We start from the raw sequence: 17,238 nt of genomic DNA, 5'->3' as shown, positions 1-17,238 counted from the left end.
CATGGAAGACACATTTTCAGACAAAGTTTGTATTTTTGTTCAATTTCCTTTTTTTTGTGTGTGCATTCGATTTGAGTGTAAACAGAAGCCACCTTCTCCATCAGCTATGTAATGGTGGGTCAACAAGATTCTGTTGTGACAATTTCTGATTAAGCCTTGATGCGCACATAATTTAAAAAAGTGAAACTAAAAGAATTACTTTATGTGTTCTCTCGTATGAAAACACACGGACAAAAGAACTGTTACATGATCATTTATTTTATATTATCATAGTTTTTATACATGGATATGCACGTTAAGTGTATTTTTACTTCAATACTTCTGATGATTGCTGATGGTACGTATTATCACATTTAGTTAAAAATGCCCTTTGCACTTTTCTTCCTTATTTTACACATAAATCAGTTTGTCTATTTCTTCATAGGCTTTATTGTGCATGGTCCATCTGGTCCTCTGGTTTCTCATCTGGGATCTTCAGTGGTTTTACCTTGTTATGTTGATGAGCCTTTACTAATGGAGGATCTGGAGGTGGAGTGGAGAAGAACAGACTCAGAGACTCTGGTTCATTTGTTTCTAGATGGTGAGAGTCGAGCAGAGGTCCAGCAGCAGGATAATCATGATAGAGCTCATTTATTTACTGATCAGATTCAACATGGAAACTTCTCCATCCGTCTGGACAATCTGAGAGCTGAAGATGAGGGAGAATACACATGTACAGTTTACAGCAAACTGGATTCTGGAGAGACTGTAGTTCAAATAAAAGATGTTGGTAAGTCTGAACTAAAATTTATGTATAGAAATTTTATAACTGAACAGAACTTAAAACTTCATTACGTGATGCACTGTTCTTTCAGAGCGTTTGGTCGTATCAGGATCAGATGAGTCTATATCAGCGTCTGTGGGTGAGGACGTCACTCTGAACTGCTCTGTAGACTCTCACATCAAACCTGAACACATTGAAGAGGTTTCATGGAGGAAAACAGATGAAGATGAAGATATTCTGGTTCTGCTCTATCAAAACAATAAGGCTTTTCCAGATTCATCAGATGAGCAATACAGAGACAGAGTTGAGTTCTTCACTGATGAAATCCCCAAAGGAAACTTCTCTCTCAGACTGAAGAGTGTCAGAACTGAGGACAAAGGAGTTTACATGTGTCAAGTGTTTGTTGGAGTACTTTCAGCCAATGCAACTGTAGTACTGGAGCAACTGGGTGAGTCAACAAAACATGGCAAATAAATACTTTGGTAAACATTGACACTTTATTGCCATTTGTACTTGGTGTAAACAAGATGCTTTTTGTTGCTATTTATGGTGCAAACTATTTATTTTCTGTACACCGTATAAATGGCATATACTCATTTTATAATGTATAACAGAAAACAGAATGAATGTTCTTAATTTCACATTATTTCTAAATATTTCTCTATAAGAAACAATGACCAAATATAGTAAGTTCAGATGTAAAAGTTGTGTCTGTGTTTCACAGATTTCTCTACTTTGCACTTAATGATGTTGGTTTTCTGTATCGCTGCTGCATCTGGAGCTGCACTTTGGCTCTGCTGTCTGATTTACTGCAGATCAAAAAACACAGGTGCTTTTTTTATTTCCCGGGATATATCTCTGTATGTTTCACCATAAATGTCTTTGATTATTCTGTATCTTCCCTCCAGTCACCAGCAGAAAACCCTGGAATCTTCATGTTTCTCTGGTCTTTTGTGCAAACATCTCTATGTTCTCTGCCTTCATCTTCTGGGGTCTCACTGAAGGTGAGTTAAGTACCTTAGTTTGGTACTAAGGTATTGTAACAATGTTCAAGATTCAGGGAAGGAAGAGGACAGGGTCTGCTTATGACTGTGGGTATTTATTTCAAAACAAAATAGACAGAACAAAAACACGGTTGCACACACAGCGCTATGTAATCAAACTCAGTCCACTAGACCTTGCTGAACCACGGTAGTTCTTCTTACTATGGCAGCCCATAGAAAAAGTTGTGAAAATTGGCACAGAGATATAAAGAAAGGTTGTAGCTTTAATCTGACTGATTTGGTGTCAGTCTTTTAAACAGTTTAGCACCATCAATGGGTCAAAAAAGTGTTTGTTTTTTTTGTTTGTTTTTTGCTAATAAGGCCTAGAAACAAAATTCTTTTATCCTTTGATTCCAAAGCTCAAGCCGAGTTAAATGCTAATTTACATTGTTTCCCGCCATTTTGACTTATTAAAAAAAAAAAAAAAAAAAACGCTTAATTATAATGCTGCTTCTCCTACAAATATTGTCCAATTTTCACCAAATTTTGCTCCGATGATCAGGAGGCAGAGACACAAGAAAGTTATCATTTTTATTTTGATATTCAAAATTGTTCCCAAGAAATGGTTTCACGAATTTGACGGCAAGCATGCAAAAGTTAACATGAGGCTACATCTCCTGAATTCTTTAGTGTATTTAGACCAACCTTGGTGTCTCTTATAACAACCACATACAGCCACAGTATTTTTGCTTATAACTTCTGAACAGTTTGACCAAAAATAACTAAACTGGTCTCTTTAGGTTCGTTGCAACATGCTGATTCGAATGATAGCTAATTCTAAGATTTTAGCCATAAAATGCTGTACTTTACAAATGCATTGGCATATCATTACGAAATTTGGTATATGTCAACGAACCGTACTCATTTACATGCCCATGACAATTATAACAAATGTCATAAAATGATAATAGCTTTACACTAATTTTACCTATCATCATCATCTTGATAGGTTCCTTGGGTCATGCTAAGAACAGTGATACCAATTTTGTTCTATTTGGCTTAACTTGGTGCCCAGCTTTCAGTATTACCGAAATGTGTTTTTCGCTTCTTCTTCAACCAATTTTGTCCAATCTTTACCAAATTTTGCTCAGATGATCAGATTATATATATATTTTTTTCAATATTCTGTATTTTTCCTGAGACACTATTTTACAAAATTGACAATGAACACGTCGTCAGGCTATATCTCTGCAACGCTTTGGTGTATTGAGACAGAACTTGGTACATATTATCACATGACCGTATGAACAAGGGTAGTTGCACATTGGTTTTGGCACAGTGCCACCTACTGGTCAAGTGACATGAAAAAATTCTTAAAAAAAACTTCTGAACAGTTTGGTGGCAATTATGAGATCGCTCTTATTAGATTCAGTGCAACGTACCAAGTCGATTATAAACAGTTTTCCCATGTTGACCATTTTGGGTGTCCACCTTTTTAAATGCTATATTTAATAAACGCTTGCCAAATGAATCTTGGCATGTGTCTTTGGCACCATGACCTGCAGCAACCAATGAAGTTTTGATTTAAAGTTTTGGAAAACTTGCATAATACAAAAACATACTTTAAATACAAAAGTGTTTTCCAATACATAATCCAGTGGTATACATTTTTCGACACTGTGCCATTTTGTCTGTATACCATTTCCGAACTCGTTCTAGACATTTTGTCCAATCTTCACCAAATTCCACTCAGATTAGTGTTTTATGTAATATATTGGCTAAGATCTGCTTGTCAACAAGAAAACTAATGTCCTGGTTGGTAGATAATTGCAAAAGTCCTCTTCTAATTGCATTTTAAACCATTTGTCCAAAAATAATCACCATAATGCTACAAGAAGTCAAATTTGATGCAGTTGGTGGTCATGGCTCGGCCCCATAATTGCTGCTTTGAGCTACATTTATAAATGTAATTATATACAGCTAATATATACAATGTTTTCTTTTTTTTCAAGAAAACATTTTTTGTCCTATATCATCTAATATCCATCATTTAATATTCTTTTCCAGTATTTCCGACTGAGATCATCATCTGCTGTGTTCTTAATATTCTGAAGTTTTTCATGTTGATTTGGGCTTTGTCCTATTTAAATTATCTTCAAGGTATGTTTTACATGTACAGATTTTCTTTCTTTTTTTCATGGAGATCATTAAAATCTTATTGATGATGACATATTAAGATAAAGATTTGTAAGATATTTATGGTGTTGCAGTTGTATATTAACATGTCAATTATTGAAACATGGCTATGAGCTTTATGCCTAATTCAAGATGAATGCATACAGAAAACAGGTTTTTAAAACTGAGTGAATCAGTTAACTAGCTTCAAAATTTGATGCTTTGAGAATAAGAATATTTACTATCTGTCAGTCAAAAGAGGGGGACACAATTTTCTGATGCAGGACAGGACAAACAAACATTGTTGTCTCTTATAAAATATTAATTTGGTATATTCAATGTTTTGTGTTTACAGACAACCTTAAAACATGGATCAGGTTTTCAAGTAGAAAAAAAGAGTTAGCTGTTTTCACCGTTGTTGTTTATTCAGGTAGGTACATCCAAATTATCATTAGGATTAAAAACAAAATCGTAAAAAAAAAAAAATATTTGCAATTTCTTTTTGATATTTACTTTTCATTTATTCATTTAATTATTATTATTATTATTATTATTATTTGACTGGAACAAAATCAAATCATTAAATTCTATTTTTACTTTTGACATATTATTTGGGGACACTTTTCAATAAGGAAGTGGTTAATCTGCTTGTCATTACTTAATTTAAAATAGGCACAATCTGCCTTCCGTACCTTTTATGTGCTAGTACCAGTGGGGGCCAGAATTTTAAATAAGGAAAGTTAAAAAAATATTCATCATTCTGAAATAAGATGAGGTGATCTCCACATAAAACATATTTTATAACAGCCTCATAATATTCATCATTCTGAAATAAGATGAGGTGATCTCCACATAAAACATATTTTATAACAGCCTCATAATATTCATCATTCTGAAATAAGATGAGGTGATCTCCACATAAAACATATTTTATAACAGCCTCATTTAATTAAAACATTCACGAATTCAACCATCAGTACCAGACCCTACAACTTAGCCCACTTGTTCACTCTCACCCACATACTGACCTGCAACACCTGTCACCACTCATTATGGACTTTTTATATTTACAATTACCCATGCCATCCTAAGTTTGTCTGGTCTTGTCATTCACTACATGTGTATGGACGCGCCTGACCTCCTCCAGTCCTCAAGTACCTGTAATACCAAGAACTCAATAAGTTAAGTCTGACATATTGCCTGCCATCTGCCTTCTCTGTTCAATAAACATCCGTTCAATAATCTGTTCCTTCTCTTTTCAATAAACGTAACATGGAAACCAAAGCTCACTTACCAACTAAATCTGATCCGTTTGTAGACTTGGTCTAACAGCTCCGCTTTTTACCGCAACCACCCAGAACAACTCCTTCACAACATTCACTCGCCAGTCCCATGGCCAAACCAGCAACATTTGCAGGCACAGCGGAGGATTTTTCCTTAAATGTTCCCTGTACCTCGGGCTTAATCTTTTCCGCTCAGTGAAAAAAAAAAAAAAAAAACATTTATTAATCATCGCACCGTAAAGAAAGTCTGGCTGCTGCGTGCAACGTGCATCATGGAGAGGGGCTGGGCAGACCTGACGCCGCTGCGTGCACGCCTTTAGCCTGGAGAGAAGAAGATGGAGTTGGTGAAATGTAAACTTGCAGCAGGTGAATTCACCGTCGCTACTACAGCCTATTTATATATTTAAAGTTTATTGTTTCAGTTGTTTGTATTGTTAAAAGGCGTGAACATTAAAGGTTGATTTGAATTCCCGTCTGCTGGTCATGATAATACGTGTATGAGAAAAAAAATCCGACGCGGCGTTGGGCCGCGGGCCGGGTTCGGGCAGATAATTCATGTTGATGTGTCTGGTTACATCGGGGCCGGGCTTTAAAAGCCACGGCCCGGGTCGGGTCGGGTTGTAATTTTCAGGCCTGTTGAGAACTCTACGTTCATTATACCATCAGGGCCCTAAACATATAAGATTATGTTTTACGGGCTGTCCAACTCACCTTCCGTATTCCAGGGATTCATGAATGAGGTTTTCTGGGAGTTTCTTCATAACTTCATCATAATCTATATTGATGACAGAACCTGGCCAACCATCACCATCACATTAAGCAGGTCCTTCAAAAGCTACGTGAACACCAACTCTGACTGAAATTGGAGAAATGCGAGTTCCATTGTCCCTCTATTCACTTTGCTAGGATATGTCATTAATGAATTTGGCATCACAATGGACCAAAGGAAGGTACAAGCAGGAAGTAATTGGCCACTACTCACATCTTGAAATTTCTAGGGTTTGCCAATTTCTACCACAAAGTCTCCAATTTCAGTAAGATTACCTCTCCCCTCACCACCCATCTTCGTAACAGACCCAAGTCTCTGTCCTGAAATCCATCTGCAATAGAGGCATTTGAACACCTGGAAAGAAGCATTTTGTCATTTTCCCACTCTCGCTCATCCAAATCCCAACTTACAATTCATCCTCAGAGTGGATCCCTCCACCAGTGGAGTGGGAGCGATATTATCACAGAGGCATGGGGATCCACCCAAACTCCATGTGCCATCTTCTCCAAGAAACTGTCACTGGCAGCTAAATTACGACATCAACAACCGTGAACTGCTGGCAATCAAACTAGCACCTTAAGAGTGGAGACATTGGCTGGAGGGAGCAAAACATCCATTCGAGGTAATCACTAAGCACTGTAATCTGGAGTACCTATGAGAAGCATAAGGACTCAATACTCAACAGGCTGAATGGGCTTTATTCTTCACACACTTCCACTTTACGGTCTCCTACCAGCCGGGACACAAGAATATCAAGGCTGATGCTCCAGACTTAAGGTTGATTTATACTTCTGTGTCGGACCTACGCCGGAGCCTCAACACTGTTACAGTAGGCAACACGTTGGTTTTCATTTATACTTCTGCGTCGTTGTCCGCGTTGACGTGCAATTACACATGCAGAGGGAGCATGTGAAACCCGAGGGAGGGGTTCTAGTAGACCAATCACAGCGCTTGCGGTCTGCATAGAACTGATGCGTTGTTAAATTTTTGGAGAGGTGCACGTCAGGGTACAGTGAAGGGTACGCGTGCTACACACAGTCTACGATGTAGCTACGGCGTGAGTTCGACACACAAGTATAAATTGGGCTTTACCCTCTGATCAACCTAAGCCAATCCTCCCTCCAGCCACTATCACTGGTGCGACTCAGTGGACACTCGACAAACAGATCGCTGAAGCTACGCAGGCTGAACCAACTCCACCAGGAGGTCCTGAGGGGCTCATCTATGTTCCATCTGCTTTACGACTACCCCTCATGGACTCAGTTCACTCATCTCTGGGATCAAGGCACCCAGGCGGCCATTAAACCCTCTCTGTCATGGATTCAACCATCAGCACCAGACCTTTCAAGTCTACAACGAATACTAACCTGCAACACCCATCACCTCTCTTTAAAGACTATATATACTTACCCATGCCACTCCCTCTTCATCTGTGTTTAGCTGATCTTCACCTCCAGTCCTGCAATACCAAGAACTCTATAAGTCAAGTCAAGTCACCTTCATTTATATAGCGCTTTTAACAATATAGATTGTTTCAAAGCAGCTTTACAGTGATTATAGGAAATTACAGTAACAGCGATTGTTTTGGCTGTATAGCAGCTCTAGAATAAAGTTATTGTCCTGCTGAATACAGAATTATTTATCGCTTCCACGCAGCCACGTGAACCGGAACTATCCTGACAACGTTTTATCAGTACAGAGGTAAAGGAAAGGGGAGGAGGCCTTCACAAGGGAGAGACTAGTTGAAACTTCAGGACTGCATTGTCGTCATATCCAGGCGCAGGGCCATGATCAGATCTGGATATGCCTGGATCCAACGGACTGTGGTAAACCTCGGGATAAACAGAGAGACTAATATTAGCGTAGACGACATCCTTCTTATGATGTAACAAGTACATCAGGATTTATGGGAAGTGTTCCCGATTCCGGCTGACCTAATCCATGCAGCCTAACATTGAATTATAGAAGTCTATAATGTATTATGTGTATGATAGGTCAAAGAGATGTGTTTTTAGTGCAGAGTGTGTCTGCTCCCCAGACAATGTTAGGAAGACTGTTCCAAAGTTTTGGTGCTAAATAGGAAAAGGATCTACCGCCTGCAGTAGATTTTGATATTTTAGGTGTTATCAACTGGCCGGAATTTTGAGATTGCAATAGACGTGAAGAACTATAATGCGTTAAGAGCTCGCTCAAGTACTGCGGAGCTAAACCCTTTAGTGCTTTGTAAGTAATCAGCAATATTTTAATATTTATATGATGTTTAATAGGGAGCCAATGCAGTGTTGACAGAACCGGGCTAATATGGTCATACTTACTTGTTCTAGTATGAACTCTAGCTGCTGCGTTTTGGACCAGCTGTAGTTTATTTATTAAGCGGGCAGGGCAACCACCCATAATAGCATTACAATAATCTAGCCTTGATGTTAGGGCTGGGCGATAAAACGATAACGATAATTATCGCAATATAATTTTTCTCGATAAAAAGATATCAAGAGTTCGATAAATGTTTGATAATGTTTATGCGGCAACTCATTTATGCGAAACTCATTTGAACCGCTCGCCACACGGACCATTAATCCGCTCGGCTCAAAGTCCAAACGGCAGCGCAGCGCGAGCTCACTAGAGTAGATGTGTTTACTCCGAACGGTCTCGGTCATGAGATCCAGTGAGAAGCGCTTGAATTCAGCGAAGAACACAAATGTCTCCATGATTTAAACCAGTTTAAAGGCAGATGAAACAGCGCTGACAAACAGGAGAAACACTGTGCGGAACGATAGTCAGAAGGCTTTTCCATCTACAAATTCCCATCATTTATCATGGATTTACTGTAACGTTAGCCTAGTATTATTAACTGCACCATGAAATGTGGGATATACATATTCAATTGAATTGTATTATATAATTAATGTAGACAATGTATTAAAGGACTAATGGAATATAATTACAGTATTTAATAATGTATTTAGGCTACTGTTTTTCATACAAATACCAAAGTTACATTTTGCCATGATAGTGAGCTGATATAGGCTATGCTTAGTTTCATCTTTGGTTATCATGATCTAAATGCATGATACTGGATGACCAATGGTTAATTTTAGTAAAACTCAAACAGTCAGAATATCACAATGCATGATACTGGATGACCAATGGTTAATTTTAGTAAAACTCAAACAGTCAGAATATCACATTTTACCAAATAAAAATTAGCACATGCAGAAACTAAGATTTTTTTTTCTATTAAGATATTTATTTTGTTAAGGAAAAATGACAAATGTTTGAATGTTCTACCTTTGTGAAATGTTCTCCTGTTTGGCAAGTGTTTGTCATGATATGTTCTGACAATAAAGAGTAGTTTAAAACCACAATTAAAGCTCTGGTTTCTACAACTTTAAATTAGGAGCAAAAATCTGCCTTTAAACTTGAAAGAAATAAAGATTTGACATTTATCATGATAATTATCGTTATCGACTGATATGAAAAAAATATCGTGATAATTTTTTTGGCCATATCGCCCAGCCCTACTTGATGTCATGAACGCATTAACTAATTGTTCCGTATTTGTCACTGAGAGGATAAAATCAGATCCAAAGAACGCACATCCAAAGCAAAGCAACATGTTGCTCAAATTGGTTGCTCAACAAGGAAATTAAAGTTTTAGCTCAAAATACGCCACAGATATTTTTTATATAGCATGTTAAAGGAGCTGTATAAAATGTATTTCAATTAATCATAAAATGGCCCTGATATGTCACTATACATTAAGAAATCATGTTCATTTCAAATACTTGACAACAGTAGTACGGCCAGGATAATGTCATTTAAAAGTGAAGTTGCAGCCCTCAACTGATGTTGATGTTGTCATCTTGTGTTTTGGCCTGAAGCCCCACCCTCCACCTATCTACCAATCACAAAGTCAGTAGTGTTTCGGCATCCGGGTTGCCAGCTCTGCGCTAGTTACCACAGCTACGTGTCAGCTGGATCCTGCAGCCTATCTGGCAACCTCGAGTCAGGGGGGAGGGGGAGGGGATACACCGCTCTACAGTAATTTGAAAGTGATTGCAGTACCAGTTTTGGCCACAATCTTACATACGGCTCCTTTAAATTTGTCAATTTTTGATGGTGAGCAAAAACGCACTGTTTTTGTGTCTGTTCCTTTAAATGCAAATGAGCTGATGCTCCCGACACAGAGGGCGGAGCTCCAAGAGCTTGTGTCATTTTACCTCACACAGACATGCACTGGAAATTTCTAAAACTTCTAGCCTTTTTATGTTCAAACCAAAGTCAGAAAGATAGAGAGACTCAAGAAGAAGTGACAACATGTAGACAACCTTTCTGAATGGTTAGTTGGTGAATTTATGTAGCTTATGTGTTGTTATCTTCTAGTCACTGATTAGCATATTCTGTCTTGATAATCTATAAATCACGTTCCTGGGGGCTGGGTTTATGTAAATTTTAGGGTTAGTGATGTCACTAACCTGGGAGGAAGCTCCTGTAGTCCCTACCAGCCATAGTCCTTAAAGGGACTGTGTGTAGGAATATCCCCCATCTAGTGGTGAAATTGTATTTTGCATTCAAACGAATAATGCTCTCCAGCGCCTCACTTTTTCAAATGCGTGTTGCATCTACGGTAGCCGTTATGTACCAAAAAGCTATTACAGGATGTCTTATAATAGCACTTTGAGTTTTTCTTCGGGTGAACAGGTTTGTTATTTAAAACAAACTGAAACTTGAAACAAGGAAAAAAAAGAGTGTTACAGTATGAATTACTGACTGTGAAAAACATTAACTATGGTAATTAGTTGTAATGCCTTCTTTACTCGTTATATTTTTTGAAGTACGTGCATTGTTAGATATCATCATCATCAGAGCCTTCTCTAACGTTACTTTGTTTACTCAATAGCTGCTATTCATCAAAGAGCCTGTTTAACTTTTAACTATAAATGTTCTAATGTCTTATATAATAAAGTACACAACCAAGCAATGAAAAAAAAGATTGTAATTAAGACCGCAACATTGACTTACCTGTCGAGAAGAAAGCAGGCAACTTCAGGGTCTCTTTTGAATGCTTTCTCCTGCATTAGCTATCCCGACATTAACCCTTGTTTTTGTAATCTCCGGTCACGTTTCCTTTTACGGTCTTTTTTGGACTTTTTCGACGACGAGGACTCCCTCAGCATATGTATGAATGAACGGTGTATAAATAACCGTGCAGTGCATCCTTTTAAACTTGCCGGGGCAGTGACAAGCACCTCTCACTGCTCTGCTCCTCCGCTTCTGCTGGGTTCAGTCACGTGATACTGGTTCTGAACGAAAACGCGTTGTGGAAACGCATTGGCCTAGTACTTTTTGTCCCTCTCTGCTATTATAGTTTTTCAAGATGGCGGAACTACATGGAAGCCTCCGTGGACCTACCCGTCCCATGTATATAAAGATAATAAATTCTTCGTTTACGAGGATTAGTCTGATCATTGGCATAGGTATCTGTACACCATTGAGGGCATATTTATTAATAAAAATATTGATTTTAGATAATAAAATACCTAAAAAGCTACACATAGTCCCTTTAAAAAGCAATTTCTTTAAAGGGGTCATATAATGGTACATGCACTTTTACAAGTTGATTGCACTGAAATGTCTGTTGGCAGTGCCTGTACAAAACCATCCTATCATGATAAAAATCCATCCAGTGGTTTTGTTTTAATCTCCTTATATGTTTGACCCTCTCTGAAATCAAGCCGTTCGATATTGTGACGTCATAAGATCGTACGCCCCTCCCGCTATTGTGAGTGACAGCCGTGTTTCAACACAAGACCCGCCCTGAGCGAGCTGTGACAGCCGTCATAGTAGTCCGCCATTGTTGTTATGCTGGAGTAGAATGGCGTCTAAGCGATTGTGGTGTTCAGTTCTTAGATGTAATAAGGAACACAGCAGTCATTTGGATGTTCCTAAATCCGAGCCGTTGAAGACGCAGTGGCTGAGTTTTGTTTTTGAAGCGATATGCCCAAAGGATTGACGCGGGGATTCCCTCATGGGGATTCCCCACGATCGTCCATGCTTTCATGTTTGCGCAAATCATTTCACACCAGACAGCTTTACAAACGAGAAAAAACGGATCGGTACCAACGTGCTCCTGCTGAACCTCCAGAAGATGTGAGTGTAATGTTTTATTAACCTTTATATTAGTATTTATATTAATCTTTGCGAAATTTGCCAGCCTTGCTGCAGGCTTCACGATGAATGCGTCTAAGGTTTATACTCAGGGTACATTACAGCATGTTTTCTATGTACGACATTCTCAATATATTTCATAATCCCACGTTTATAATGAACAACGCGTGGTTATTGTGTGTAGAAACGGTGTACGCACAGAACAGAGGGGCGGGGTGAGCAAAGCTCATTATCATTTAAAGACACATGCACTGAAACGGCATGCTGAAAACAGAGCTGTTTTTGACCAGGTAAAATGAGTGTTTTCTTACAATGCTAATGAGAATTTTTAATTAAAGTATATTACAAACTTTTAATTTAGACCCTAAAGAATCATATTAGCTTGTACAAAAATGGCATTATATGACCCCTTTAAAATAAAATATTTCCCTTTTCTTTGAATTTTGAGCGTTGTAACTTTGGAGATGTTGTTTATGCTCAAACAGCAACATTACACACTAACTAAAGTTAAAAAAGGGAAATCATATTCAACCACCCCTTATCAAAGAGCACCAAGATATCAAAGAGCACACCCAGGTTCCTAACTGACAACGAAGACTTGACAGAGCAGCCATCAAGTGCTAGACAGTATTCTAGGTTATTACTTGAGGAAATTTTTTAAGTCTGCTATATTGCCTGCCATCTGCCTTCTCTGTTCAATAAACAATATGTTGTCTGTCCCTCTGTTTCATAACAAAAAAAAAAAAAAAAAAAATTACCAAACTTTGCACAGTTCATTCCAGCTTAAGGTCTATACTTTTCTTGCACCATTATTTATTTTTTTTCATCTGTTCCTCTTGCAGTTTTTTTTATAGATGCCTGGAAAAAGACTGCACATGATAAGACCTCTGCACGTCGTGTAATATTTGGATATTTTTTTGGATTTATTGTGCTGTTCTCTTTCGGTTTGAGTAGAGGTAAGAGTTTCTGAATGATTTGTTTCCATAAGTTATTATAGCTGAGTGTCAGGCTAAGAAAAAAAAATGCTTCCCTCTTCTGTAGTAATCTATAACACGCTAGCGACAGGCGAATAGGATACAATTAACTAGTTTTCTTTTTTATTGTGCAAAAGTGTCAATGTCTACATAAAAATTATCTGAGGTCACGTAAAACCCACATGGTTCATGGGTTCACTGAACTCGCACCCTATCGCCGAATAATTGGAATTTTGCCAAATATTTATGACGAGGCCCCATTTGCTAAAAATCACATAACAGTGTCAGTTTGATACTTGTTCCGAACCACTCTTTCGAAAGTGGCCAATCGCTAGTGTAGGCTGTGGATGACTATGACTGCATGTGTAATTTCAATTGATAATGGCAGTACATGATGCAAGTTCTTCTTACTTATTCATCCTACAAGTTATAGACATACTTAAATGTCTTTTGCATGCTAATTTGTGCACTTGCTATTAAGTACCTGACATAGGAATTTTAACTTATTTAGTTCAACAAAATATTTTGTTCTAAATGAACTTGTTTCCTCTGTTTTAATGTAACTTAAATGTTTTCCTTAATTTAGTTATGTTTATTGAACAAAATATGTTTTGTTTGTTTTTAGTGTGCTTTATTAGCTCTAAAAGACTGTATGGGCATTTAGTCCATCTGTCACAGGTCGGGGTGGGCCAAGCCAGACTGCACCCACCCCTGGGGACCGGGCACCGCCTCGAGGAGCGTGTCAAGGAACCAGACAAAAACAGAGGATAAAGGAATAACAATTTCTTTATTAAGGTAAAAGCAGGTAAATTTGAAAAGTCCTAATTAAAATCTCTTCTTTCGCCAGAAGCAATTCGATGGGCCCCCTGGACCGGAGCAGGATGGACGTTCGTGGACACCCCGCGGCTCGTCGGAGAGGAATCAGAGGAGGACGCACACCACTCAGGTAAGCCACTGGGTAAGTACTCTTTACAAGGCTCTCAAGGAAGTCTTGGCTACACGGACCCCATTCGGACTGGAACCAGGTAGGTATTCACAGTGAGGATGGAACGAATGCCGGAGGCTGCCCAGAGGTAAGTATCCAGAGGACGGGGATCCTCGACTCAGACGGGTCACAGGGACGCAGGTGGCGAGCGGGCCGGGCCAGGAGGGGACCATGAACAGCAGAACAACACTTTAATCGAGACACATGCCGTAGTTACTCTTTCCTTCTGAACAGTAGCAACACTTTGCAACACGGGCGTGGAGGACCACCCGGCAAGAGGACACTTTACTTTGGCTGTGCCCTGCAACGATACAACAGGGTTCAATGGTTCAACAAGATGCGACACTCGACAATGATACCTTCTCTCCTTCTGAACAGGGCGGAGGCTTTCGGTGGGGACAGGTGGGGACCACCAGACGAAGAGGACGCTTCGAGGGAGACACTCCACTTGACTGTACACTGTAACCAGGTAACAGGATTCAACTTCCCAACAGCATATGGAACGTTTCAATTGCAATACCTTCTCTCTTCTGAACAGGACAAGCCTTCAATGGGACATGTGGAGACCACCAGACGAAGAGGACACTTGAGCGGGACACTCCACTTCGGCTGTGCACTGTAACCAGGTAGCAGGGTTTAACTGTTCAAAAGCATATCAAACGTTCATTCAATTACCTTTTCCTCTTCCGAACAGGTCAGCGACTTTCGATGGAGCATGTGGAGACCACCAGACGGGAAGGATGCTCTAAGCAAGACACTCCACTTCAGCTGTACACTATCGATGCAACAGGATTTGACCATTCAGCAGTAATAAAACATTCAGCTGCAATACCTTCTCTCGTTCCAACCAGGCAGCGGCTTTTGATAGGGACGTGTGGAGACCACCAGACAGAAAGGATGCTCTAAGCAAGACACTCCACTTCAGCTGTACACTGTATCGATACAACAGGATTTGACCATTCAGCAGTAATGAAACATTCAGCTGCAATACCTTCTCTCATTCCAACCAGGGCAGCGGCTTTCGATCGGGACGTGTGGAGACCACCAGACAGGAAGATTGCTTTAAGCAAGGTGCTCCAGCTCAACTGTGCGCTGTAACAATGCAACAGGATTTAATGGATCGGCAGCATTCACAGAGCAGGACTGTCTCAAAATGGTAAGTTGGACGCTGGATGTAACAAACCCCGTTCAGAGACAGCGGGTGAAAGACTATAGAAGAGAGTGCACAGCAGACTATTAATACTTCTCCACACGATAAACTTCACTCCATAACACAAACCGTGTGAATCGTCACTTCAGGCACTGCATTCCACTCGCACACCGTGCATTCGGGCCAGCACTCACCCACCCGTCTTTCTCCCACCAGATCGACTCTCGTCTCTCACACGGGCTCCACTTCTCTCAGAGACAGTCAAATGGATGTAGTAATCGTCACATTCAGTGCAGGAAGAACAAAGGTTGGAGACAGATCATCAATTCACTCGGTGTAATACTTCACTCGTGCCACACGCTTTCCAGACTCTCCACACCACTTCAGTGTCAGTGCATATAAACAACGGATCAAATACTCATCACTCTGCGTCTTTCCCACTGTCGACGATATCCCCTGGATTTTCATTGACAAACTTCACTCTCTCATTTCCATTTCTCGGCGTCAATCTTCGCCCTGCTTCACAGCCCAGCCTCAATACAAACAGCCCGCCGACAAAACACAGTATCTCACGGGAGGAAACCCAACCTCTCACGGAGGAGAAAGAACCACACCGACCGTCTGTTTCCTCTCTCTTTTTAAAGCCCCATCTTAATGCACGTTCCTCTCACAACACTCTCTGTAATTCTCCTCACCTGCTGTCAATCAGGCAATTGGCCTCGCTGCCATGGCAACAGATTTCGCGGTGTGATGAGACGACCATCCACAAGAGGTCTCCAAATATAATACTGCCTTCACGAGGATTTTACTCTCTCTCTTTATCTGGCTTTTGTCACACCGTGACACATCCACTTCACAGACAAAATCAATCCTATATCCTAGGAACAAATAAAGGCCACAGTGTGTAGAAGGAGATGCCAGTATAGTGTATAATAGAGGGCAGAGCTCAGGAAAAGAAAAGCAAGAACCACAACTAAATGCCCAGAAAATAAAATGTGCAAGAAAAGGAGGAACAACAAAGAGAAGAATAATGAAGGAAAGGGAGTGAACATAGGTTACGTTAACTTTGATATTTTCTTTAACAATGTGACTAAGCTTAAGCTCAGACATTTAGACTGAACAACCAGCAAACCATACTGTAGTGATGAGCAACCTGGTCCTTTAGTTGGAATTCTGTTGTATGAGAAAAGATGTAATGAGAATCTGTTCGTGTGTGTGTTTATATATATATATATATATATATATATATATATATATATATATATATATATATATACTGTATATAATTATTCTCTTTTTTTTAGGTTTTATCAGGATGCACGTAAAGTGGGTCTTTTTATACTTTCTGTCTCTGGCACAATTCCTCCTTCTGATTTCCTCATTTGGACTTCCTAATCCAGGTAAGCGACACCTCAATAGATCCCTTCAGTTGTAGTTTAATAATCGTGTTTGAATGAAAAATTAATCAATAATCTCTTATTTTAGCTTTTCTAGCTGTGCCAGTGGTTCAGTCTATACTACTTTTGTGTATGCATAGTAAGTGCATGTTATTTATGTATAATTAAATTCGATAATAATACATATAAACTTTTTCTTATGATTTTAAAAGTTTCCTGTTAAATAAGAATATAAATAACAAGCTTATCAAACCCCAGCCTTGATCAATCAGCAGTTATAATATTTGCTCCACATTTCAGAATTTTCAATTCAACTGTGTCATATCTGAGATCAGTTGTATTACTGTTTGTGGACTGTGAAAGTTTATGAATGCAGAATGTATTTTTTTTTTTTACTTTTATTCACAGCCATCTTCTGGAGATTGATGATAACATTATATATCATCCTAGTGGTCTATGTTCATGTATGCATATTTGGTGGGGAGAAAGGTATGCTACTTTTGTAATAATGGATGTTATTTTCTTTCTCTTTTTTAAAAAAATAAAGTGGATCTAAAAAACACTTTTCAGATTTTTTAGTTATTTATTATT

General features: G+C 39.1%; 2 protein-coding genes across 2 annotated transcripts in view; both read left to right on the top strand.

The window, feature by feature from the left end:
• Positions 1–17,238, top strand: part of LOC308691971 (uncharacterized protein) — a 135,501-nt gene that overhangs the window by 89,778 nt on the left and 28,485 nt on the right. The window lies entirely within an intron of this gene.
• Positions 325–16,001, top strand: LOC308687173 (uncharacterized protein; the record flags this gene model as incomplete). The annotated part of the gene is made up of 11 exons (XM_081359462.1): positions 325–337; positions 425–769; positions 855–1,211; positions 1,488–1,592; positions 1,672–1,767; positions 13,963–14,140; positions 14,479–14,569; positions 15,111–15,256; positions 15,400–15,557; positions 15,778–15,869; positions 15,960–16,001. The coding sequence occupies 11 exons, from the start codon at positions 325–327 to the stop codon at positions 15,999–16,001; spliced, it is 1,623 nt and encodes a 540-aa protein (XP_081215588.1).

The sequence above is a fragment of the Scardinius erythrophthalmus genome (assembly GCF_964197995.2).
Source record: "Scardinius erythrophthalmus genome assembly, chromosome: 1".
NCBI lineage: Eukaryota > Metazoa > Chordata > Actinopteri > Cypriniformes > Leuciscidae > Scardinius > Scardinius erythrophthalmus.
This window is presented reverse-complemented; position numbering and strand designations above follow the sequence as displayed.